At 38.6% G+C, this 27739-nt stretch overlaps 1 protein-coding gene across 5 annotated transcripts in view; it reads left to right on the forward strand.

Annotated features, from left to right (window-relative positions):
* The window catches only part of zyg11 (zyg-11 family member, cell cycle regulator), a 132844-nt gene that overhangs the window by 77582 nt on the left and 27523 nt on the right, over positions 1-27739 (forward strand). For all 5 annotated transcript variants that reach the window (XR_011357860.1, XM_069938702.1, XM_069938701.1 and 2 more), the window contains exons 6-14: positions 3740-3880; positions 4725-4901; positions 7749-7813; positions 9031-9130; positions 9757-9807; positions 14208-14369; positions 21082-21129; positions 23558-23625; positions 26727-26856. Coding sequence is in view for 4 of the 5 variants with exons in the window: in XM_069938702.1 (XP_069794803.1) it covers positions 3740-3880; positions 4725-4901; positions 7749-7813; positions 9031-9130; positions 9757-9807; positions 14208-14369; positions 21082-21129; positions 23558-23625; positions 26727-26856 (942 nt within the window). In the remaining variant the exon portion in view is untranslated. The remainder of the gene's footprint in view (positions 1-3739; positions 3881-4724; positions 4902-7748; positions 7814-9030; positions 9131-9756; positions 9808-14207; positions 14370-21081; positions 21130-23557; positions 23626-26726; positions 26857-27739) is intronic.

Consider the following 27739-nt stretch of genomic DNA (forward strand, 5'->3'; position numbering starts at 1 on the left):
GAAGCATTTGATGAACTGAAAGCCATTTTATGTCACAAACCTCTGCTTAAATCACCTGACTTTGAAAAGCTATTACAAAACAATTATTGTGATGATATTGACTATCCAGTGGCTTACTTAGCTAAGAAATTCAATGAACATAAAAGAATTATTCTACTATAAATTATTGTCCCTTGAATTGGCTTTGTGGCATTTGGATGTTTACATCTGCACAGCTTGGGGACCAATTGTTGTCTATACTGACTATAATTTGTAGTATTTTTGAGTAAAAGGAAAAATAAAAATAGAGTATTGTTAAACTGACTGTAGTTTAATTTTGCAAGAATATGATTTAGTGATAACTCAAATTAAAGGCAAGGATAATGTAATTGCTGATAGCCTTTCAAGATGTTAGATTTGCAATGTTGCTCGAAAAAAAATTATATTTGTCTGTATTATAACATTAGAATGTAGTAGTGATGCCACGCTGGCCAAGGATCTTAATCATTGCTTGATTTGAGGTGAAGGCAGTGGAAATGAACACAATGCCCTCATCAGCGTCCAACAGCCACGTCCTCACTGTGCAGGAGTATAATGTAAGACAGGTGCTCAGTGCGGTGAATCCAAGGAAAGTCACTGTCCTGATGGCGTGACATGAAGGGTGCTGAAGGATGCTCCCTCAGGTCTTTACAAAGATCTTCAACCTGTCCCTGTCTAAATCCATCATCCCACCTTGCTTTAAATCTGCCACTATCATCCTACTGCGGAGAAGAATGTCATCAATGACTACCATCTGGTAGCATTTACACTGGTCATCATGAAGTGCTTTGAGAGGCTGGTCTTGCAACACATAAAACCCACCTACCTTTGATCTATATCAGTTTACCTATAGGGCAAGCAGATCCACAGTGAATGCCATTGCTAATGCTCTTCACACTGCACTAACCCACCTTGAACACCAGGAGGGCTATGTGAGGATTTTTTTTTATATATATAGACTTTAGTTCTGCCTTTAATACCGTCATCCAAAACTTGCTAAATTTGGATTTTCCCAACCATTTATCTCTGGATTAAGGACTTTGTAACGAACCACTCCTAGACTTAAAATTGGCACTCATCTCTCCTGTACCCCTTTTCTCAGTACTGGCTCCCAACAAGGGTGTGTATTGAGTCCCATTCTCTACTCTCTTTATACCCATGATTGTGCCTCCACATATTCTACCAACACTGTCATCAAGTTTGCAAATAACACAACTGTGGTTGGACTTGTTTCAAGAGGAGGTGAGACATCAGTATAACTACAATAATACAGACCATGCATGAGAGACTCCACAAGGCCAATTCTCGGAATCTTATTCACAAATTTAAGAGAAGGTTGGATGTGTACGTGGAGGAGAGGGGGTTGGAGGGTTATTGGCGGAGACCGGGAGGTTTGAGCTAGTGGAGTTGTTGTAGTGAACCGGTGCAGACTCAAAAGGTCAACCTGGCCTGTTTCCGCTCCGTAAATGGTTATATGGTAACTCCTCAAATACAAAAGAACTTATAATAGACTTCAGGAGGAACAGTATAGTTCCAGACCCATTATATATCAATAGGGACTGTGTGCTTTCAGGTTTTTGGGTACATCATTTGCTGAAGATCTCTCTTGGACTACAAAAACCATCGCAGTAGTTAAAAAGGCACAATGACTCCATGTCCTGAAGATTCTCAGAAAAATCAGAGATGCAGGAGAAATTGCTCATGTCCTTCTATCACTGCTCCATCAAGAGTGTGCTGGCCTACTGCATTCCAATGTGGTTTGCCAACTGCTTGGCAGCATTCAAGAGGAACCTTCAGAAGATCATCAGTACAGGCCAGAACATTATCAGCTGCGCACTGCCCTCTTTGGAGGATTTATTCAGATCTTGCTGCCTTACTAGAGCAACCAAAATCCTGAAAGACCCTTACCACCCTAGTCCACATTTGTTTGACCTGCTGCCCTCTAGTAGATATTTTAGTTCCATTAAATCATGCACAGACTTAAAACAGTTTTTATCCCAGAGCTATACATGAAATGAATACTGCCAAACAGTGAATATTGTATTGTTTTTATATTTTATTTGTTTGATGTATGTGTGCACCATCAGGATGTGTACTCAATTTTGTTGTACTTGTGCAATGACAATTAAGGTTATCTTAAAAGAAAAATTGTAGATTGCATTTAAAATTTTGTTCTTCACAAACTCAAAAATGTCTCTTGAAAGGAGGTGTTGCAGGATTCTGTTTCTTTTAATCTTTATTTTATATATTATATCTTAGTAAGTTACACTGAGGGAGTTGGCACAGTTAAAGACATTCACCGATAACAAGATTTTGAACAAGGCAGCCTGGCACCTAATTCAAAGCCATAAAACCAGTGTTATTGTTCTCAATTGAAAGACTGAAACAATGAAGGTTTACTAAGGAAGACTTCTGTTCAAACGAAGCCCATCTGCCATATGATTCAGGGTTCTGGGAAAATTAATCTGAAAAACCAGTTTTGGTGAAGCGAGTCATGTGATTAAGACATTTGAAAAAACATTTTAGTTAATCAGGAAGTCATCTGGAGAAACAAAATTAAAGTGACTTTGGGGAAGATAATCACTTCTGCTGCTTCTCCTTATCACAGGAGAGCAGTGATACTTTGCTCATTGTAATGGTCATTTTTGATTAGTCTGGGTAAAGGGAACAGGATCAATCCTATACTTGGATCATGACCATTCTAACAGTCATTTCGTTTAACCCTTGCCTGGGTTTGTGGAAGCAATGAAGTCACAAGTTTAGTAGCTCCTTCACAAGAAAGAGGGGAGTTGTGAAAAATCATTCACATGAAAGAACATTCCTTTGAAAGCAACTTGATAAGAACTCGGCGTCTCACCTACTTCATAATTACTTCTGAACATCAGTTTAAAGGTTCTGGATTTCAACAGAGGATTTCTAAGACTAAACTTTGAATTGACTTTTCAGAATTGTGCCTAATGGTTTGGGTAATGCGGGCACGCACACACACACACTTGTGCACATAGTTGGTGTTAAGTTTAGATTTAAAGATGATGTTAAACTATTAATAGTTATTAATAAAAAATATAGTTTTAAGATACCATTGTCTTGATGAATTTCTATTGCTGCTGGTCTATGATGTAACTTAAATACATTTATTTTTTAATACAATAAAATACAATAAAAGTCCAGAAATCTGGACCACCTGAGAATCTGGACTTCTGAAACTCTCAAATTTTAAAATTTAGCAGGCTTTTGTGTGCATCATACATGCACAGAAGTCACAGAAATGAACAAATATGTATTTATTTGTTTTTTTTTGTACTTTGTAATTCTTATAAAAAACATTTAGTTAATAAGCTATCAAAATTTGCTTGTTCATCCCTTCATTATTCTCCTTAAATTTGAATTTTAAAAGACCTGCTTGAGACTGGAAAATCTAGTCTGAGCAGTCCTCATTTTAGGACTTTTGCTGCTGTCTGTTCCATGGTGACTTTAATGGTCTGGTGTTTAACTGATGAAAGTGGCAAGCTAATTATTTATTCAAGTCAATCTCTGTGAGATCTGTTTTTGATGCATGTAACTGCTCCAATAACAATTTTGGAATTTCACAAGTCAAATGAATAGGATTAATTTGTAAGGAATAAGGTATGGTCAGTTACTGTAACTGCAGAATGTATATTACAATGCAAGAGAAAAATAATCAAAAACAATTTGTAACATTTCCTCTTGTATTTAAAAGGTTTCTGGAGAAGCAAATGAAGTACAAATATCTGAAGCTCTACGTCGATATAGTGAAAGAGCATTTTTTGTCAGGGAAGCATTATTCCATCTTTTTAGTCTCACTCACAGCATGGAGAAACCAAAGCCTGAATTACTTAAGGTAAATTGACATCTGAATAGCAATGCTTCCTTTTTAAAAAAAAATTGACAAATGAGTGACTCAGAAATACATTGCTCTGGAAAGTTTTGTGCATTATGCAAGATTTTTGAGTCAAAGTCATGATTATTTCTGTTCAAAACAAATAGCTTGAATTGATTTTAATTTTTTCAAATGTTTGAAAATTTATTTTAAAAATGAAGTTTCAGTTTGTAATTTGTCATTTTCCTTTAATTTTGATCAATCTTGGCTTCCCAAAAACGTGGGTTTTTTTTTCCCTTCTTGGTTTATTGTGAAAATCTTACAATTTGTTGTCTATTTAGCAAGTTTGCTGACAATAATTGTGACAAAGCTGGGGATTATCTTGAACTGTCACATTACCAATGCTGGGAAAGGAGCAGAACACTCCATTAAGATAACTAGATCTTTTTGGCTGAACTTTGAGGTCAGAGGCAAATGCCTGGGCTTTGCCATTTTCCACAAAATCCAGGCTGATGACTTACGGAATACTGTTTTTGTAATCTGTGCAACACAAGATGCTGCAATAATTATCTGCTAGTGGCTTAAAATTTTTGGTAAGTAATATTTTTCTTATTAAGATGGGAAAGTTGCTGATCTTGACATGTACCTCCATGAATTTTTTTTGCTGTTGTTATTGCTGATGTGTGACAGCATGGAGACTGAAAGGAGATTAACATTGATAATTAGCAGGGAAATATCTTGGGCAAAACTCTATTTAATTTAAAATCCAAACATGGGAGACTTGCATTTATAAAAGATAGAAATCAAATTAAAAATTTCTCGGAGGAAAAAATGTCCCATTGTACAATTTTCATTTTTATTTCAGCTTGTGGTTACTGGAATGAAAAACCATTCTACAAATCTACCAGTGCAACTAGCGGCTAGTGCATGTGTATTCAATTTGACAAAACAGGACTTGGCTGCTGGCATGCCTGTTCGCCTTTTGACAGAAGTAACACATCTCTTGCTGAAAGCCATGGAACATTTTCCCAACCATCAACAGGTAAAGAGCTGAAAAGGCAACATAAAACGTACAAAATCATAATCAATTACCATTATCAAGCAGTTAGTCATCTTATTTTAGGCTACATGTCATTTTTAATTAGCTAGAAACTTTCCAAATTTGGAGAAAGACTGATTCATGTAAGCTGTGCTGGTTAAGTGATTATTGAAAGATGCAAATGCAGTGACACTGTAAAAAGCCTTTGTAAATATCTGTATTTCACAGCAAGCCAGAAAATAAAAGTTTCATTTTGTTATTAAGGTGAGATTAAGTGGTAACTTTTTTCCCATTGATTTAGGGCCTTGTGCACTGAATTCCAGAACTATTACGTAGAAAATAGTTTGCAGAGTCTTTTACTTTTCGTTGATCTTCTCTGCAATTCAAATTCTGTGCAATCTGGGATACACGATATTTGTGATAATTTCCAAGACACATCATACTACTGATAATATTTGATCAGGCACTTGCTGCTATGAAACCACGTGGCAATTTGTGTCAGACATGCATGTAATAACATCGTATGTTGTACCATGTTCCTTTTGGAGCCTTGTTACGGAGTTGTCTGGCATTGAGTGTCTATGAAATTCTCTAATCTGGTGGACGTAGAGGTTGATACATGGATGGAATTCAAAACTGGGAGTTTTTTTTGGAGATTGGAGGATCAAGCAATAACTAGATAGGGCAGAAAAATCTTGTGGTAAAGGCTTGCCTTGTAAATTGCAGAGCAGACTCAAGGGTTTGAATCCAGCTACTATTTCTTGTTCTTGTGTTCTTAACACAGTCTTAAGTATGAAATATCAATACAAGGGACCCAGAAAGTAAGAAGTATCTAGTGGTAGAATCGTACACGACATGAGCAGGCCCTTCAGATCATCATGTCTTTGCTCACCATCTAGCATTTATCTTTATTGATTGTGTTTACCAGTGCTTGGTCCATTACTGACTGTGCCCTGGTCATTGAAGTGCTCATCAAAGATGCCTTTTAAATGCTGTGCATGCACCTTCCCTTACCACTACATCAAGTAGTGTATTCCAGATTGCAACCATCTTCTAGGTTGGGGGTGGGGGAGGTCTTCCTTCCATAATTTTCTTTCCACTGGCATTAGGCTAAGAGATCTAAAATTTCCTGGCTTATCAATGTTTACCTTCTTGAATGAAGATATCATACTTGTCATCTTTCAGACATTTGGCACCTTACCTGTGAAAAATGAAGATTTAAATTTCTGTCAGTGCTCAATCAACCTACTTCACATTGTTTTTTGATCTGAACCCCATGACTGCATCTGAGCCCTACTCTTTTCCCAACCCTTTACTTTAATTTTCTCTTTAACCCCCTGGGTTCTCCAATCTCACCTGTGCTCCCTTGTTCCAGACCAATAACTTATTTTCAACCTTCAACACAAGATTTCTTGACAATTCAATATAGCCAAGCAGTTTCTCCCATTACCAACATTTCAAGACTTATTACTAATCAAATTTAAACTGACATTTGTTAAGTTTCCATTTCATCAACTTTCTACTTCCTTTAAAAAAAAATCAGAATTTTCATGAAGATATTTTAGAAAATAATCTTTTTCAAGATCATTTGCATTATAAAACACAATGCTGATTTCATCTTGGTGGTGAAGAGAACAATTGGAATGGGTCCATATTCATCCCTTTTTTGCTACATTTCCCATAGCCACTCTGACTTTGGAAAATTTGCTGTTTCACTTGCTTGAAATATAGTTAAGAGACTATATGATATTAAATGTGCCAAATAAATTTTAGCCTTTGGTGGCAAAATATTGTAATGGATAAATATTGGGAGGAACTTGGTAAGATTAGAGTGGTTTACATACATACACGCATTTTCAAACATCTTATTTGAAATACTAAGAATTCATATTCAGTAACATTGCACAAACTTTGGAGAATGCACATTTCACAAGTAGGTGCTAATTGAACTGAGGTCATGAAATGAATAGACCATTGTTTGGCATTGGAGACAGGCTGGCTGATGGATAACTACAAGGCTTCTGACCTTTCTACAAAGTACTCACAGAAGGGACACTCCTGGGTTTTGTTTACCTAAGACAACAGCTTGAACAAGAAGGATAACTCCTGTTCTTTGCTGAAGAAGCTGGGGGTTTTTTTTTGCAAGTGAGAGAGTCACATGGGCAGTTGGAGAGAGAGAGGGAGAAGGAGACAAGCTCTCAGCCAGTGTGTGTCACACTGAAAGCAGCTGAACAGTGCAAGCCAGGAGAAGCTGGTTGGAAACACAAAGTTCAAGAGTGGCAGATGGCTGAAAGTGCTATCTGTCTGATGTCTCTCTTGGAATAAGCGGAACAGAAAGGAACTCTGTGATAGCCTGAAAGAAAGAGATTACTATCTGGTAATCAAGTTTCATCAGCGAGACATTGAGGTGACTAATGGTGGTACCTCAGTTGTGGACATCCTGGAACAATAAATATCTCTGCAAACTTCCAAAGAACCTTCCTGAGCGGTAAATATTTACCTTTCGAGCACCAAAGCCTGGTGAACTTTATACATGTTAAATTCTGTGCACAGTATAAGAATTGCCTACAACCAGTGAACTTGGAAGAATGAGAAGTGAGATTGAACTGTGAACCAAATAACTCTTCTTAAATTTACACACATTACATTATATACACGTGCACTTAGAATCAGAAGGGGGTTAAGGTTAGTTAAGTTAATAGAGATAAGTTAAAGTTTGATTCTGTTTTCATGTTTAAAGATAATTAAAAACAAAATTTATTTAAGTAACTAGTCTTGGTGAATGTCCATTGCAGCTGGGTTTTGGGGTCCTTTGGGCTCGTAACAATATTATTTTTCTTTTTTTTCAAGCTGCAGAAGAACTGTCTGTTGTCTCTTTGCAGTGATCGTATCCTACAGGATGTCCCATTTAACAGGCAAGTAATCCTGTCAGCTTTTTGTTGGAAGTACAGGTACACAAATTCTTCTTAATTAAATGAATGCAAGTCAAACCATTTTAGCTTCCTTCCTCTCACCCTGTGCTTTCTCACCATCTCATACAATGGTCTGACAAATTTGTAATTTTAAAATGTTCTGACGGCATGATCAAAATTAAAAATGATCATTATGGCATCCACATTGTTAAAGAATTATTATAATCTGAATTATTGGAAATGAACATGTGTAGGGGAGAAAAAAATTGAGAAAACTAATTAATTTGGCATTCAATCTAAATGGGAATCTTTTATGAGTTGTATGGAGGAGAAAATTATTAAGCAATAAATATTCTTTTCCTAAAATTTGCTACCCTTTGCTGTCTTGCAGTACCTGAATAAAGCTGCACCTATGTCAAAGACTGGGATGACTAATTTGAAACAAACCAGGCAATCGAACCTGAACTGGTGTCTATAGCACAATGCTATAACAGTGCCAGTTGATGAAGTAGACAAAAACGATGTGGTCAAATAATAATCATGGCTTTTATTAACAGAAACTAACGGTACAATAATGAAAGACAATGGGTGCAGACACAGTTATGCCCAAGGGGAGTGTCCTTAACAGTAGAGATAATGCACAGCCAATGTTAGTACAGCAAGGCTCGCCGAAGGGAAGACAGACAGCTTAGCAGAGATTCACCACAGCAACCCAGGTTAAAATCTGGTGCTTTAAGCAAGAAGTTTGTATGTTTTCCCTGTGTCTGTGTGGGTTTCCTCCAGGTGCTCTGGTTTCCTTTCATATTTCCAAGGACGTACAGGTTAATTGGTGCATTTGGGCAGCTCCAGCTCATTGGCTGGAAGGGCCTGTTACCGTGCTAGATTTTATAAATGAAATTAAACTAAATTAATTTTGGAGCTTGGATATTATTAAAGAGATGAGAACAAGGGTAGCTGCATACTTCTTTGGTTAGCAAGTTGATTCTTGGCCTCTGATTTCAAATGAAAATATGAAGTTGACATTCTGAATTTGCTTCGAAAGACTAAACTGAGGAATCATGATGGAGCGAACTGTAAGAGACAGATACAATCAGTTGCTTTAAACACAGGTGCTTTAATTTTGTCATTGCTCTTACACAAATTTGCAGGTTGTATTTTTTCTTGATGTAATTTTAAAAAAAAAATTCTCTTGAAGAATTAACCTATTTTTTTCCTCCTAGGTTTGAGGCAGCCAAATTGGTAATGCAGTGGCTTTGTAATCACGAAGATCAAAACATGCAGAGGATGGCAGTGGCTATTATTTCTATTTTAGCAGCAAAGGTATGTACATTTGTAGGGACACAGTTCGGTGTGCATTTTCTAATTTGTTTAACTCGTCAGAGTATTGTGCTTAATTTTGGAGTTGAAATTCTTTCAGCTATCCGTGAAAGGGAAAACTTGCTTAATTTTTTTTAGTTAATTTTGAACTTTGTTAAATGTTAGTATCTTAATGTATTAAATGCTAGTATCTTAGTTATTCATCTCCACTAATAATTTAAACATTTAACTTCAAACTAGGTTTATTTTGTAATTGAAAAGCAAATTTTAAAAAAAAAAAACCTAGTGTACATCTTTTAAAAAGAAATCTAGGCAATGCCGAAAGAAAATGTGAATTACAGAGAAGAGGGAGGAATGAATAAGCCAAGGATCTGCAGGTCATGTGCTGATAGCAAATGAGTTCCGATTTCACATACTTACAAGTTGATTTTTATCCACAAGTTTAAAAAAAATAATTTGCTATTGTAATAAATGGCAGCAAAAGATTAAAAAAAGAACAGTTATTAAAAGTGGAGAAAAGGGTGAATCTAGTATTTTTTGTTGAGTTTGTGGGCTTCTTTGAATCAATCTAATAGATCAGAGTGGAGGAAGATAAAGTAATTTAATTTTCAAAATAACATGTTTTGCAGCTTTCAACAGAACAAACTGCCCAACTTGGGACAGAACTCTTCATAGTCAAGGTAATCATATTTTTTGGCATTACGTCAGTCTGTTTGCATCTTTCATTCATGAGAGTACAAATAAGGAAATAAGAAATAAGTGGCATCAGTGAACCAGAACAAATAATCAAAGAATTTAAATGTGAATTATCTTCATTGATTACACAGCTGCTTTGGGAAATCTTTTGGAATTGTACTTGCTTTCATAACCATTCAGGGGCTTGTGCCATATTGTTTTTTTTTGTTTATCAAAGCTGATGTAATTAATAGAACTAACCAATGGGATTTTTAAAAACAGAAATTGTTGAAAATATTCCACAAGAAAGGGAGTATCTGAGAGTGAGAAGCAGAGTTAATTTTTCAATTAATTACTTTTTATCAAGTTTTAATGAAAAATCAGTGGTCTGAAATGTTGACTTTCTCTTCCGTTACAGTCTAATTATCTCATTAGATATGCTTTTTATTTGTTTAAACCCATTTTTCAGGTGCATTAAAATGACACCAGGGAATGATAATTTAAATACATCAATTCTTGTTTTATTAGAAAAACATTGCATGGAATTTTGTGCTCATGCCTTTGGAATAACCGAATGCATAATCTCAGAAACCAAACAATTTGCAACTGAGCATTATAACCGTATATTTCAGTGTATAAGTCAACCCTCACTTTAAGGGTTTTATGGTATATCCAGTGTATATGTCAATCTCAATTTTCTGGATGTTGGAGATGGGGTATTGACTGGCATATGTCGACCCCCAAAAATCGCGCAGATTGAACTGCTGGGCGTTGGCTGGAGGTGATTGCTATCATGTAGGGTCCATTGAAACCATGCAATTCACGATGAAAGTATGAAGTGAGTTTTAAACTGAAAGTGATAGAAATACCCAAGAAAAATAACTGTGCTGTTGCAAGAAAATTTGAAATTGGTAAGAGATTGGAGAAAGAAAGAAGAGACTTTAAGACTTTACCAAAAAGGCAATGTTTGTTGAGAAAAAGAATCACTTGTTGGCCAGAGTTAGAAAATCACTTTGCAGAATAGAGGCAAGATTGCTACAAGGCCACCCAAAATAAAATTTGCACTGTAGTGGACAAAGTATCACCCAGATCTCTAAAGATTTTGAGGCTACAGTAGGCTGATGCAATCGTTTGAGGAACAGGAAAAATCTGGTATTACAATTTTTTAAAAAATTACATAGAACCTACCAAAAGATCTTGATCATAAAGTACGTTTTCACCAGTTCATTTTACGGAATCAAGAGAAACACCAGTTTGCATTGGCAAATATCGGAAAAGTGGACAAAACCCCCATGAATTTCCACATGAATGGCAATAGAACAGTGGAATATAAAGGTGTTAAAATATACATTCCATCCCTTAATGTTAATTGTGATTATCTGTTAAAGCAATTGTACATAAAAATCAATTAATTCTTTGGCTTGGCTTCGCGGACGAAGATTTATGGAGGGGGTAAAAGTCTACGTCAGCTGCAGGCTCGTTTGTGGCTGACAAGTCCGATGCGGGACAGGCAGACACGGTTGCAGCGGCTGCAGGGGAAAATTGGTTGGTTGGGGTTGGGTGTTGGGTTTTTCCTCCTTTGCCTTTTGTCAGTGAGGTGGGCTCTGCGGTCTTCTTCAAAGGAGGTTGCTGCCTGCCAAACTGTGAGGCGCCAAGATGACGGTTTGAGGCGATATCAGCCCACTGGCGGTGGTCAATGTGGCAGGCACCAAGAGATTTCTTTAGGCAGTCCTTGTACCTTTTCTTTGGTGCACCTCTGTCACGGTGGCCAGTGGAGAGCTCGCCATATAACACGATCTTGGGAAGGCGATGGTCCTCCATTCTGGAGACGTGACCCACCCAGCGCAGCTGGATCTTTAGCAGCGTGGACTCGATGCTGTCGACCTCTGCCATCTCGAGTACTTCGACATTAGGGATGAAAGCGCTCCAATGGATGTTGAGGATGGAGCGGAGACAACGCTGGTGGATGCGTTCTAGGAGCCGTAGGTGATGCCGGTAGAGGACCCATGATTCGGAGCCAAACAGGAGTGTGGGTATGACAACGGCTCTGTATACGCTTATCTTTGTGAGGTTTTTCAGTTGGGTGTTTTTCCAGGCTCTTTTGTGTAGTCTTCCAAAGGCGCTATGTGCCTTGATGAGTCTGTTGTCTATCTCGTTGTCGATCCTTGCATCTGATGAAATGGTGCAGCCGAGATAGGTAAACTGGTTGACCATTTTGAGTTTTGGGGGGGCAGGGGCTGGTAGTCCTGGTGGGGAGCTGGCTGATGGAGGACCTCAGTTTTCTTCAGGCTGACTTCCAGGCCAAACATTTTGGCAGTTTCCGCAAAGCAGGACGTCAAGCGCTGAAGAGCTGGCTCTGAATGGGCAACTAAAGCGGCATCATCTGCAAAGAGTAGTTCACGGACAAGTTTCTCTTGTGTCTTGGTGTGAGCTTGCAGGCGCCTCAGATTGAAGAGACTGCCATCCATGCGGTACCGGATGTAAACAGCGTCTTCATTGTTGGGGTCTTTCGTGGCTTGGTTCAGCATCATGCTGAAGAAGATTGAAAAGAGGGTTGGTGCGAGAACACAGCCTTGCTTCATGCCATTGTTAATGGAGAAGGGTTCAGAGAGCTCATTGCTGTATCTGACCCGACCTTGTTGGTTTTCGTGCAGTTGGATAATCATGTTGAGGAACTTTGGGGGACATCCGATGCGCTCTAGTATTTGCCAAAGCTCTTTCCTGCTCACGGTGTCGAAGGCTTTGGTGAGGTCAACAAAGGTGATGTAGAGTCCTTTGTTTTGTTCTCTGCACTTTTCTTGGAGCTGTCTGAGGGCAAAGACCATGTCAGTAGTTCCTCTGTTTGCGCGAAAGCCGCACTGTGATTCTGGGAGAATATTCTCGGCGACACTAGGTATTATTCTATTTAGTAGAATCCTAGCGAAGATTTTGCCTGCAATGGAGAGCAGCGTGATTCCCCTGTAGTTTGAGCAGTCTGATTTCTCGCCTTTGTTTTTGTACAGGGTGATGATGGTGGTATCACGAAGGTCCTGAGCTTTGTTGGGACCAAAAATCAATTAATTACTATTACAAAAATACAAATAATACAAATTACAAAAATCAATTAATTACTATTACAATAAATCACAAGATCTAAAAAAAAAAGGGTCATTATACAGGATTATTAAAATTAAACCAACAAATCCACTTACCTCAAAGAAAATAAAACATGAAACTATAAAAATCTCAATGAAAATCTGTGGCAGTCAGGTTTTTATTTTTGTTTCTCATGGGTCGACTGGTATGCTGAATTGGGTTTTTCATGGGTAAACATGTACGCCTATCAGCATGAATTGGATTTTGAGCTGAATTTAAGGTCTAAAAAGTATATCTGGTGTACAAGTCGACCCTCCCCTCCCTCCATTTTTTTTGAGACTTTTTTGATTTCACAACTTGTACGCCGAAATATATGGTAGCGACAAATCAACTAAATGCTTGCTCTTGCCTTGCCACAGATTCGAAGGATAGATTTCATTACCATATCAGAGCTTGTTTAGCATTTTAAATGGAATATTTTTAATGTAAAAGCCAGATTTTGCTCCCCAATCCTGTTAGTGAAAGGAGATTTGCAATTTATGTAATTAATATATATCCATCCAGATAAGTATGGCATTATTTTTGGCTCCTGTTAGGTGTCTAGCAATTTAAAGAATTTAATATTTCTCTTCCTATTTTTCTTTGCTTTTTTTTTTTAAAAAGTATTTTGTTTCAGACAAATATTTTACAGGAAACTAATACATTTTAATAAACAGGCTCTGCTGTAGTGGTACAGCCTAGCTTGTGCTACTTTCTATTGTGTCAAGGAAAGAGTTAAGCTTTTGGTTGATTTGTCAACTGTAGTTCTCAGCTGGATGTACTTATTTTCACTTACTGTCTTTTGAGTTAGTTTAAATTCTAGGTTTAACTTCCATTACTCCTAAGCCTCTCTTCAAGGTACTCCTGATACAGGATCTCATAACATTGCTTCAAAGAAGATCCTTGGGGTTACTCCTGGCATTTTGGGCAATATTTTTCCTTTAATACGTTTTTAGGATTGTCATTGATACATTGTGGGAATTGGCAGATGCAAATTTTCTGCTGCATTTTGTACATTACAAAAATATTTAATTGGCTTTAAAATATCTTTGGACATTGAGATGGTGTTAATGGCACAATATAAAGAAAGTCTTACAGTTGCCTCGTGTATTGTATCTGAGCAAGGCAGTTCTAGTGTAAACACTTGGTAATGCCTTTTGTGTTGGCTTGACACCTTCTCTTTTTGTCTCTGTGTCAATAAGAGAGTTTACCTCTCTTGGTTACTTGATCATTACACTTGTGTAAGACATTATTTATGTTTGTGAACTGCATGCTCTCTTCTGTTTCACAGAAATTACTGCATATAGTAGAACAGAAGACAACTCAGTCATTGGTGGATACCACTTTAAAGTTTACGCTTAGTGCACTTTGGAACCTGACTGATGAATCTCCAACCACCTGCAAGCACTTTATAGAAAATCAGGGTTTAGAATTATTTATGAAAGTACTAGAGGTAATTTTATTTAAATGGGGAATAATGTTTTTTTTCCCTTTCCTGTTTAACAATGGTTGATTCTTTGATAAGAGATGATCTGTTCGACTCTTTGCATATTTTCCTCATCCTCACATAGTGTCTTCCCAGACCAAGTTCTAGGTTACACACATGAGTGACCTAAAATGACAGTTTTAATGTGTCCTGGTGATCATTTTTTGAAGTACAGGCAGTCTTGTATTTATGTTGATGCATTTCAACCAGCATAAAACACTATCCCAATGAACAAATTACTTGTTAGTTGAATGACCCTGGGATTTTAATATTTTAATCATGGTGTAATATTAGAAATTATATATGATACAAATCTTTGTATGGTTGTTTCAGATAGTGATCCTGATCTTGTATTAACAAAGCAACATCCACTGTTTTAAATGCCAGATGGAACTGCAGAGTTGGGGGCAGGGAGAGAGGAAAAATGCTATTTTATGCCAAATACAGAACTATTTATTTGGATCACAACCTTTCATTTTATTTTTCATCATATATTTATCCCTTTTTTGCTTTCACCACTTTTCCTCAGGGAACGGTTTATAATTAACTAGATCGATGCATTAAAAAATGGGTTTTGTTAACTGGTCACTTTATTAGTATTTTAATTACCCCAGTTATTTTGTGCAATATTTAATTCCCAACCTGTTTTGGAACCAGTGGAAACAAAAGATTGATGAAAGATATTGCAACATTTTCTTTCCTATTCATTTGTAGATTCATTATGTGTTGTTAGTTTCTTGATTCAACTTAGTAAATTGCTCATTTTTAAACGATAATGCTTTAAAGAAAGGTGCCTAACTTTTTGATCAGTGGGTTGATAGCTATTTGAACTTCGTAAAAAAAAAAAAAAAAACCAAAAAAAAACAAAGATAACTCTGATCCCTTTACACAAACAGATAATGCCACATTCTCTGATGTATTGCAGTTGAATATCAAAGTGGCTTGTGTGAACAAACCATTGAGGAATTTCAACCTCATGTTCTAATCAGAAGACTGTTGGTAAATGAATCTAGATAATTCTATTGATGTGATTATCGTCATCACAGTTAAGTCCAGAATGGATTAGAATTCTGATAGAGCAGCTGCTGTCAATCCCAGCAATATCCACACTCATCGCACCAGCCAGAATGCAGCCATGAGCCCAGTACCTCATTGTTGAACATCTGCGTTGCTCGCCTCCAACTTTAGGGATAGCCTGTGCACGTTGCATCAAAGGTTCACTCCATATTGTCAAGGGGCCATAAGATCACCAATTTGTTACTGTGGTTACGGTAGGAGAAGGCTAGGCTCCCAGCACGGAAGTGCTGTATGTTACACATGTGTTGCATATAATGATAGAATGACCCCATTTTAGGACTGATTCCATTCATACTTTCCTTCAAGCAAAATAACAGTGTAAAGATAATTATCAAGGTAGGTGGGTTTTTAACTTTTAAATCTATTTAATTGAAAAATTAAAATTTAGTGATTCATCTTTGGCTTATGAGAATAATTACAGAATCTTTTGAGTTAGAAGATTAATAATGTTTACAGGAAGAGTGCTAAACCCAAGGCAAAGTCAGAAAATGTCATATGTTCAGTGGTCATGGAGTTCAGTTAGGAGCCTGATGGCTGCAGGGACAAAATAGTCTTTAAGTCTGTTGGTGTGTTTTCACACATTTAAGTCTTCTCCTTGTTGGGAGGAGGGAAGAGGATGTGTCTGGAGTTTGTTGAGTCTTTCAGTGTGTTGGCTGCTTTGTGTAGGCCACAGATGAAAATGGAGTCAATGGAGGCAAGGAACATTCTTGTTATGTTCTGAGTTGCATTCATTACCTTTTGTAGTTTCTTCCAACCTTGAATGAAACCCGAAATTTTGCAGATGCTGTGATTTGAGCCCAAACTCAATGCTGGAGAAATTCAGTAGGTCATACTGTATGCAGCTAAAGATACTTAACCAACATTTTGGGCCTGAGCCCTTCATTGAGGTATGATCAATATGTAGACAGGGGTTTGAATAAAATGATTGGGGGGGGAGTGGCAGGGGGAGAGAGTTGGGGGAGGAGGGGTGAGGGAGGGGGTTGAGGGCTGGGGAAAGATGGCAGGCAGGGGAGGAAGGTAGCAGGTAGGACCAGGGGAGGGAGGGGGCAGGCAGAGGAGAGCCAGGGGAGGAAGGGGAGGAAGGGGGCAGGCAGGGGAGGGAGGGGGCAGGCAGAAGGAGGACAAGGGAGGGAGGGGGCAGGCTGGGGAGGGCCAGGGAAGGGTTGGCGGGGGGGCAGGGGAAAGAGGTGGCAGGTAGGTGGGGGGACTGCCAGGGGAAGTGGCGTAGGCATGGGGAGGTCCAAGGAGTAGCAGGTAAGGGGGAGGAAGGGAGGGCCAGGGGAGGGAGATGGCAGGCAAGGGGGGTGGGTGAGGTGGGCCAGGGGAGGGACGGGAGGGCCAGGTGAGGGAAGTGACAGGCAAGGAGGGAGGGGGCAGGCAATGGTGGGGGAGGAGAGGTAGGGTGGTGGCAGGCAGAGGTTGGAGAGGTGGGGAGAGGAGGTGATAGGTAATGTTTATCTTTTTTTTATTTGTTGATTGCAGACATCAGCTGCACCATTTTCTGACAGCCCTTGTATGAAATCAAACATTGTCAAAACAGCAGCAAATGTTCCCAATTATGGCTTTGATAGATTGATAATCGATGATGAGGCAGCAGAGATGGTTGAGCTTCAGATACTGGCCTTAGGAGGCTCTGAGAATAGAATGCAATTTAACGTAAAAGGGAATCCAAAAATCTGCTCCACCAATGAAACATTAAGTGGATAGTGAGATGGGGTGGAATTCATGGGGGGGAGGACTTGGTTGATGTACCTCTAAAACCACAAGATGTAGCTCAAATATTTGTACATACTAGGAAGAAGATGGTGATGAAAGACTAGTTGAAGTGGAGAAGGTAGAAGTAATTGAAAAATAGAATGTTCTGGAAGGGCTGATTATGTATAGAGTGAATAAGTTGCCTGGTCTGGACAATTGCATTCCAAGCTGGGATGGTAATATTTGCTGTAATCTTTCAACCTTCTCTAAACATGGATAAGGTATTAAAAGGATGGAAAATTGCAGTCTTGCTGTAAGGACGTTCCTACTAATATCAGGCTAGTGAATTAAATATCAGCAGAGCAAGAACTTTCTGAAATGATCAGAAAAAAAAAACCCAATGGTTTTGACAGGGTTGATGTAATTAAAAAAGAGCTATAGAAATAGAATGAGGTGGAGGATTAACACGTGGCTGAAGGGGTGGAGTAAGGGGCAGGGTTTCAAGTTTCTGGATCACTGGGACCTTTTTTGGGGAAGATGTGACCTGTACAGTAAGGACGGGTTACACTTAAATCCCAGGGGGACCAGAATCCTGGCAGGGGTATTTGCTAGGGCTACTCAGGATCCTTTAAACTAGAATGGTTGGGGGGAGGGAGCAAAATAGTACAGAGCAGTAAGGAGAAAGTTAGAATGCAAACAAAGAAAGTTTGTAGTAAGTATTTGAATATGGATGGGCAGGTGATTGAGAAAGGAAATGCTCTGGAAGAAGATAAAGGGCAATTGGCAGGAAAAGGAAATAATGTGGTTATTAAAGATGAGGGAAAACCGGGATTAAGAATTGGGAAATCTCTGAAGTTCATATATTTTAATGCCAGGAGTATTGTAAAAAAGGTGGATGAGCTGAAGGTGTGGATTGATACTTGGAAGTATGATGTGGTAGCGATTAGTGAGACATGGTTGCAGGAGGGATGTGATTGGCAGCTGAATATCCCTGGGTTTCGTTGCTTTAGGTGTGATAGAGTCGGAGGGGCAAGAGGAGGTAGTGTTGCATTGCTTGACAGGGAGAATATTACAGCAGTGCTTAGGCAGGATAGATTAGAGGGCTCGTCCACGGAGACTATTTGGGTGGAACTGAGGAGTGGGAAAGGAGAGGTTACACTTGTAGGGGTGTATTATAGACCACCTGGAGGGGACCGAGACCTAGAGGAGCAAATCTGTAGGGATATTTGTGATAAGCACAGGGTTGTAATTATGGGAGATTTTAATTTTCCACATATAGATTGGGAAACACATTCTGTGAAAGGGCTGGATGGGTTAGAGTTTGTGAAATGTGTGCAAGATAGTTTTTTACAACAATATGTAGAGGTGCCGACCAGAGAAGGAGCAGTGTTACTGTTGGCAAATGGGATGGGCCAAGTGACGGAGGTTAGTGTTGGCGAGCACTTCGGGTCCAGTGATCATAATGCCATCAGCTTCAATGTCATTATGGAAAGAGATAAGTCAGGGCCAAGGGTTGAGGTTTTTGATTGGGGGAAAAGCTAGATTTGAGGAGATGCGAAAGGACTTACAGGGTGTGCATTAGGACAATTTGTTTTATAGGCAGGATGAGAGATGGAAGTCTTTTAAAGATCAGATTTTGAGAGTGCAAAAGCTTTATGTTCCTGTTAGGTTAAAAGGAGGGGCAAAAGGTTTGAGAGAGCCGTGGTTTTCAAGGAATATTGGAAACTTGGTTCGAAGAAAAAGGGAGGTGTACATTAGGTATAAGAAGCATGGAATTAAGGAGATGTTTGAAAAATACATTGAATGTAAGAGGAATCTTAAGAGAGGAATTAGGAAAGCTAAAAGAAGGTACGAGGAGACTATAGCAAGCAGGGTGAAAATTAATCCAAAAGGGTTCTACAAATATGTTAATGGTAAAAGGAAAGCGAGAGACAAAATTGGTCCCTTAGAGAATCAGAGCGGAAAACTGTGTGTGGAGCCTAGAGAAATGGGGGAGATATTGAACAGTTTCTTTTCTTCGGTATTCACCAAGAAGAAGGATATTGGGATATGTGAGATAAAAAAAAAAGCAAATTGGGTAAATATGGAGAATATAGTGATTACGAAAGATGTAGTGTTAGGGCTTTTGAGGAATATAAAGGTGGATAAGTCTCCAGGACCAGACGGGATCTTCCTCAGGACATTGAGAGAAGTAAAGGAGGAAATAGCAGAGGCTCTGACAGTAATTTTCCAAATTTCATTAGAGATGGGGATAGTGCCGGAGGATTGGCGTATTGCGCATGTGGTTCCGTTATTTAAAAAGGGTTCAAGGAGGAAGCCTGGCAATTATCGGCCTGTAAGTTTGACGTCTGTGGTAGGTAAATTAATGGAGAAAGTTCTTAGCGATAGTACTTATAAATATCTGGATAGACAGGGTCTGATCAGGAGCACTCAACACGGATTTGTGGGCGGAAGGTCCTGTTTGACCAATCTGATTGAATTTTTTGAAGAGGTGACTAGGAATGTGGATGAGGGTAGCGCGGTGGATGTTGTCTATATGGACTTCAGTAAGGCCTTCGATAAGGTACCACATGGAAGGTTAGTTAGGAAGGTGCAGTCTTTAGGTATAAATTTTGAGATAGTCAAATGGATTGAACATTGGCTGAAGGGGAGAGGCCAGAGAGTGGTAGTGGATAATTGTCTGTCAGGTTGGAGGCCGGTGACCAGTGGTGTGCCTCAGGGATCTGTATTGGGCCCATTGTTGTTCGTTATATACATTAATGATCTAGATGATGGGGTGGTGAATTGGATTAGTAAATATGCAGACGATACTAAGATAGGTGGAATAGTGGATAATGAAGAAAGTTTTCAAGGATTGCAGAGGGATTTGGGCTGCTTAGAAAAGTGGGCTGAAAAATGGCAGATGGAATTTAATGCTGATAAGTGTGAGGTGCTTCAGTTTGGTAAGAAGAATCAGAACAGGACATGCGTAGTAAATGGGAGAGCATTGATGAATACAGAAGAGCAGAAAGATTTAGGAGTAATGGTACATCGTTCCCTGAAGGTAGAAACTCATGTGAATAGGATGGTGAAGAAGGCTTTTAGTATGCTGGCCTTTATCAATCATTGCATGGAACATAGGAGTTGGGAAGTGATGTTGAGATTGTATAAGGCGTTGGTGCGGCCTAATTTAGAGTTCTGTGTGCAGTTCTGGTCGCCTAATTATAGGAAGGATATAAAAAGAGTGGAGAGAGTGCAGAGAAGATTTACCAGAATGTTACCTGGGTTTAAGCATCTAGAGTACAGGGAGAGATTGGGCAGATTAGGTCTTTATTCTTTGGAGCGTGGAAGGTTGAGAGGGGATTTGATTGAGGTATTTAAGATTATGAAAGGGATAGACAGAGTGGATGTGGATAGACTATTTCCGTTAAGAGTAGGAGAGATTGAAACAAGAGGACATGAGTTAAGAGTTAAGGGGCAGAGGTTTAGAGGTAACATGAGGGGGAACTTCTTTACTCAGAGAGTGGTAGCGGTGTGGAATGAGCTTCTGGGAGAAATAGTGGCGGCAGAGTCAATTTTATTATTTAAGAAAAAGTTAGACAGATATATGGATGAGAAGAAGGTGGAGGGTTATGGTCATTGTGCAGGTAGGTGGGACTAGAGAGGAGTGTTTGGTTCGGTGCAGACTAGAAGGGCCTAATGGCCTGTTTCCGTGCTGTAATTGTTATATATGTTATTATATATGTTATATGTTATGGATGTGTAAATGTCAGATAGTGTTTGACTGACCTAACCTGAACTTTCTTTCAGCAATATGTTGCCACAGATGACACTAGTTAAATTACTTTATCCTTTTAAAACATTTTTTGGATTATAAATTTGTATACTGAAGAGTCCATATCGATGACTTCTGTTCCTGTTTTTCCAGTCCTTTCCTGGTGAGCCATCCATCCAGCAGAAGGTTCTTGGATTGTTGGTGAGTATGTTTTGTATGTGAAGATAACCCACCCAGACCTAACGTGCACTGGTATGTGTGTGGAAAGGGAAGATGCAATTCCTGTTTGCAATAAAGATTATTGTGGACACAATAAAAACCAGGTACTTGTTTATCATATCTTTTGGGAGAGCTGTTTCATCCAAATTTATAAAAAATTTGCTAAATATTACTAAATTTGTGATCTCTATTCAATTTTCAAATCTGATGCAAATGACTTTTCAATTTTTTAATGTATATAGTTTTGATAAGCTCATCAACAAAAGATGTGATTAGATTTTCAGAAGACTAGATAATTATAAACCAATGGTTTATTGTTTTGTAAAGCATATCTTGTTAGTTATTTTTGCCATAATGGGTGACGTACAATGCAAAGACTATAGATTGCTCAGAAAGTGAAGAAAATTATAACCAATAATGATTAGTTTATTGTCCTATCCATTATGCAATGTACACAAGCACCAAAATTCTTATTTGCTGCAATGAACATGTTCTTTGTAAAGAACAAAGCTACAATAGGCTATATTAAATTAAAAAGAATTGATAAATATTCAGTTACCATCGTATAAGAAAAACGGGTGCATTATAATAATAAAGACAGCCTTTTTGTGATGTTGAATTGGTGTATAATTTATATAATAAGGGGATGTTCATGAGCTTGAGAACCATTGGAAAGAAACTGTTATTCAACCTTGTACTCAAAAGTGCTAGAGAAGTTCAGCAGGTCATGCAGCATCCATAGAGAGTAAAAGGAAGACCATGTTTCAGGCCAGTGCCAGTTCAGCACTTTTAAGTACTGCAGTAGACCCCAGCATTTGCAGTTTTTCATGTTTACCTCGAATCTCGAGGTGCTAGTCTTCAGGCTTCTGTACCTTCTGCAAAGGCAGCAGCAAGAACTTGTTATCAGCGTGATTGAGGGTTATTTTGTGATGCTGGTTGCCTTTTTAAAATTTTTATTTTTTATTTTTCACACTATGAACCATATTAACCAAAATACACACAAACATTTCCCTCTTGAATATACATAGTGTCATTTTCTCCCCTTTCCCCCCTCCCTTCCCTCCCTCCTTCAGCCCCCCTCCCCACCCACTCAACGTTCAACATATATGATACATTAAACCAATTAAAACAACGTTATCACACAATGAAAATAAACAAGAAATTTGTGTCATCTACTTTTACACACTGGGTCAGTTCATTTCATCTTCTTCAATCCAAAAAGTTAAATAAATGGGACCCAACAGTATCAGACAGATGTTTTCGCTGTAAGAAGGAAACAGTAACAACAGTACATGCAATTTGGACATGTGAGAAAGTGGAAAAGTTTTGGGAAGACCTGAATCAGGTATTAAATAAAATCACAAAAAGCTGGTTGCCTTCTTGAAGCAGTGCCTCATAGTGATGCATTCAGTGGATGGTAGGTTAGAGCCTGTGCTGGGCTTGACCTTCTACAGCCTTCTGTGTTCCTGGACTGTGAATCAACTGCTCAGTATTCTTTCCACAGTACACTTGTAGAACTTTGGTAGAATATTTAACAGCACGATTCAGAAAGAAGCATTGGTGTACCTTCTTAAGTTAATTAAGTTCTTGGGAGTCACCATCTCGGACGATCTTTCCTGGACTTAAAGCACCAAAGACAACATGAAGAAAGCACGTAAGTGCCTCTACTTCTTCAAGAGTTTGTGGAGGTTTGCTATGACATCAGAAATCCTGGCTATTTTCTACAAATGCGTAGTGTTAAATGTGCTGACTGGCTGCAACATGGTCTGGTATGAGGACACCAATACCCCTGAGTGTAAAACCCGCCAAAAGGTAGTGGACGCAACTCAGGACATCACAGGCAAAGCACTCCCCACTATCGAGAACATTGACAGGGAAGGCAGCAGTAATCATCAAGGATCCACACCACTCAGCACATGCTCTGTTCCCACTTCTGCCATCAGGAAAGAAGTGAAGATACCACAAGACTCGCATACCAGGTTCAGGAACAGCTACTACCTCTCCACCATGAGACTCAACAACAACAAAAACTCAATCAGACTCATTTAAGGACTCTTACTTGTGCACTTTATTGATTAAAAAAAAAAATTCTCTCTGTATTGCAGTTTGTTTATATTCGTTATCTGTTTAGTTTTTTTGCACTACCAACAAGTAGTAATTCTGCTTGCCTGCAGAATAAAGAATCTCAGGATTGCATGTGATGTCATGTATGTACTCTTGACAATAAATCTGAAATCTTCATATTGTATTATTCTTGCATAAGCTGTCATTAGAAAACTGGTAGTATTTTGACTCCACCTATGGACAGTATTTTGTGGAAGGAATTAATATTGACATTGAATAGAAAATTATTATAAATGCATTTGTTGCTGAATGCCCAATAGTTCATCAAATATAATTCTTATTTTAGAACAACATAGCTGAAGTAAAAGAACTTCATGCTCAACTGATGAAGAGGAGCTTTATTGAGCACATCAGGTAACAATTATTTTACCATTTTGGGTTTCAGATCATTTACTATTTTTAAACCACATTTTCAATTATTACAATATGTTCCTCTTCATATCTAACCAGGAAGTAGCGTTTTCCCCCAAGAAATATTTAATAGTTTTGTAATATTTTTGTGTACCAATGATTTGCTTGAGATTTAAATTTAGACATACAGCATAGTAACAGGCCATTTTGGCTCATGCAGCCCAATTTACATCCAATTAACCTACCCCTCCAGTATGTTTTGAACGGTGGGAGAAACCGGAGCCCCTGGGGAAAACCCACACAGACATGGGAAGAATGTATAAACTCCTTAAGGACAGAGTGGGATTCAAACCCAGGTCCCAATCGCTAGCACTGTAAAGGCATTGTGCTAACTGCTATGCCAACTGCTGCAGCTAATTTATATTAACAATTTTGAGTTATGGGGAGATTTTTGTTTCTTGTGAAATAAGGCAAAGAACAATATAGTGGAGAAACATGCATGTCAGACCACCATGTCTATGCTGATCAATAAACTGACTCCATCTCTCTGCAAATGGTCTCTATCCCTCAATTCCTTGTCTGGTTGTGCTTCTTTCTAAATACTGCTTTGTTGTCTTTATTCACATCTGCTTTAACCATTTCTTTTCACAATGTGTTTGGCCCATTTCTCGCTAAACTTTTCCTATCCAAGTATTTGTCCAAATGTCTTTGAAAAATTACAATTGTATCAGTTTCTAACACTTAGGCAGCTCATCCCATGTACCCACCACCCTGTGTGTTAAGAAGGTGCCTCTCTGGTCCCTTTAGGTTATTACTCAAAAAAAATCTTGCTTTGCACATTTCCTTTAAACTTTCCCCTTCTCATCTGAATCCTATACTCTTTAGTATTTGACCTCTCCACCATGCGATAAAGAACCCAACTACCTACCCCATTTATGTCCCCATCCTTTTATATATTTTAACTCTCCAAATAAAGCAATTTAAGTTTGTCCACCTCCTTTTATGGCTAGTAGCCTCCAATCAAGCAACATATGAGTGAACTTTTTTTAACCAAAGACTACGTATCCTTCCTATAATGTGGTGATACTGGGGGAATGAATTTTGAGGATTCTTGTAAATTTGTGTTGCTTCCAAACCTCTTACTCTCATGTTCAGATAGCAGTGAATGTTCGCTTTTTTGGGAGCGCGCGCGTGCTCACACACTTTCACAATATGGCAGCATGTGGAAGTGGATAGAATAACCTACAAAATAAGTGGAAAAGATGAGGACTTAAGCCCTCTAAAAGATAACTGTCCACTAAGTCTATGGGCAATAAGGGATGAACAGTAAATGTCAGCATTTCCAGTAATTGCCACAACCCATGAATAAATTTAAAAATAATTCATTATCCCCTGGCATCCATTAAAATGAAAACACCTGAGGTTTGATAGAGCCACAGAGTTCATAAGCGTGGGAACAGGCTCTTCAGCCCAAGATGTGTGAGCATTTGACTGCATTCATCCCATAATCCCTCTAAATTTCTCCTATCTGTGTATTTGTCAAAATGTTGTTGGAATGATACACTTGCACCAGTTTCTACCACTTAGGGTGGTGGATATATGGAACGAGCTGCCTATGTGTTGAGAAGGTGCCTCTCCCGTCCTTGTTAAATCATTACCCTCTCACCTTGATGCCCTCTAGATTTAGATACCCCTACTATGGGGGGTAGGGGGGAAATGAGGAAAAAAGTTATGACTATTATCTATGCCACTCATGATTTTATAATCTCCCCCCCCCCCCATCCCTGGACTCTGACACTCTACACTCTAGGAAGAAATTTCCTAATTTATCCATCCCCTAATTCAAGCCAACCTATCCTGGTGGTATTCTAATTTTTCTTCCACTGCACCCTCTCCATCTTAATTTATTTACTAGATGACCAAATTTGTACGCAATACTCCAAGTATGGTCTTACCAATGTCTTGTGCAGTAACGGGTTGTCCCTCCACCTGCACTCATTGCCTATTGATGGCAAGTGTGCAAAATTCCACCTTCGCCATTTTATTTACTTGCATCACAGTGTGTAGCAAAGTGTATTTTGAACAGGTTTTATTGAAATCCATCTAACTTTTCATAATTTAACAGCAGCTTAACAATTGCTATATTTTGTGTGTTGATTTTTATTCCCCTTTTTGAAGAGATTCTAAGAAATAATTGCAAGTGTTTAATGGAAGCTTAATGAACGCCTACATTAAACAAAAGCGACAAGTTTAAGTTGGAGATGGTTAAAGGAAATTGAGTAACTTGAGTGAAAGAATTCCACATTGTTGAGATATGGGGGGGGATGGAGAAATGAGGTCAGTTAAAGTAAGCGTAACTTTCAATGAAGGGTTAATGTGAGGGAAGAGGAAGTAAAAACAATGCTGGAGAAACTCAACTGGTGTAGGTGGCGGAAATAATGTGTTCAATGTGGAGGCTAGTGGGGTGGTAGGTAAAGACAAGCTGTATCCTTTGGTTGTTACATCTGAGGGCAGAGGGGACCAGGGCAGTTGAGCGGGAAAGGGAAATGGAGGAGATGCGGGTAAAGGCTCTATTGATGGTGATGGAGGGGAAACCACATTTGTGGAAGAAAATGGACATTTCAGATTGAAGGGAAGGGAATAGAATCCATGCAGGAGATTGGGTGTGAAGAAGTGTAGTCGAGGTATTTGTGGGAGTTGCTGGATTTGTAAAATTAGCTGGTAGAAAGCTCGTCTCCCAAGACGGAGACAGTTTGACCATTGTCTACAGCATTGAGTTTTTACTTCAACCACTACAAACTTTTGTGTTTTACTTGAGGGAAGAGGCCCGAGTAAGAACAATACTGATTTGACTGGGCATGAGGTGCGAAGGATAGAATATTTGATGTGAGAATATAGATTTGAAGAAGACTGTAAATACTGAGGTGGGTATGTTAAGGTGGGTGGGAAGCCAATGAGTAATAGGTTTACCAAGAATGATTGAGTTTTAGGAGGCATGTTCAATTAACATTTTGTGCATGCACCAAGATTTGAAACACCAATGTTGATTTAAGTATATCTATTGAAGAAATGTTATTATTGTAATATATTGTGTTCTATTTCAGTGTCTTATTACATAATAAAGAAGTGGAGGTCAGTTACTTTGCTGCAGGAATAATTGCTCATTTGATATCCCGGGGGCTACCTGTCTGGACACTGGATCTTGATCTCCGAGCTTCTCTTCTGGAACAATTGGTATGTTTATACACTGTCTTTTGGATTTGTATGAAGATTTCTAAAATAGAGCTTTCTTTACAATAAATCAGACTGTTGTTGCTGATGTATGAAATAATGCTGGGAAATACTTCTACTGTTTGATTTAAAGAAAAGTCATGACTTGGCTCTTGCTAGTTTATAATTCTGCACCATTGCCATCGCCATGACATAATCTGTCATGTACAGATGTGCTAATGACACCCAGCTATATTTCATTATCATCACTGTTAACTTCTTCAGTACCTCCTGGTTTGTTGAGCTGCTTCAGCCTTTATTCATAGTAATACTTTCACTAAATATTGGAGCATAGTAGTGACCGTCTCCCAAACTGTAACCATAAGACTTTTTTCTTGGCCACAGACTTCATCTGTTTTATTGGCCAATGGGGCAGAACGGTCATTTGCAGCTTTGGACTCCTTTTTGATTATGACCTGCTTCCTGTCACACATCCACACCATAAACAAGAATGTCCATTTTATCTTTGTAAAACTGTATTGTTGATCTGTGGGTCTTCTGTCACATCTTTATCCATTTCTTGCAAAAGAGTAATTGACAAACAATAGTCTCATGTACAGCTTCTCATTCTTCATCCTACATAATATGAGCTCTTCCAGAACTATTCTGTTCATATTTTTAAATCATAGCAAAATTTGATTTGTGTCTGGTTCCAGCTGAACTTGCATTTTAAAATTAATGCCCATCAATGATCTCTTAGCCAATATCACCCCACAGCCCCCCCCCCCCCCCCCCCCCCCACTACCTACCTCATGATGACTTTCATCTAAAATCTGGAATATTTTCCCTAAACATCTCCATATTCAATTTTCCTTCCTTTAGGAAGTTCAATAGAGTTTAATAAAAA

Source organism: Narcine bancroftii, chromosome 5 (genome assembly GCF_036971445.1).
Source record: "Narcine bancroftii isolate sNarBan1 chromosome 5, sNarBan1.hap1, whole genome shotgun sequence".
Lineage (NCBI taxonomy): Eukaryota > Metazoa > Chordata > Chondrichthyes > Torpediniformes > Narcinidae > Narcine > Narcine bancroftii.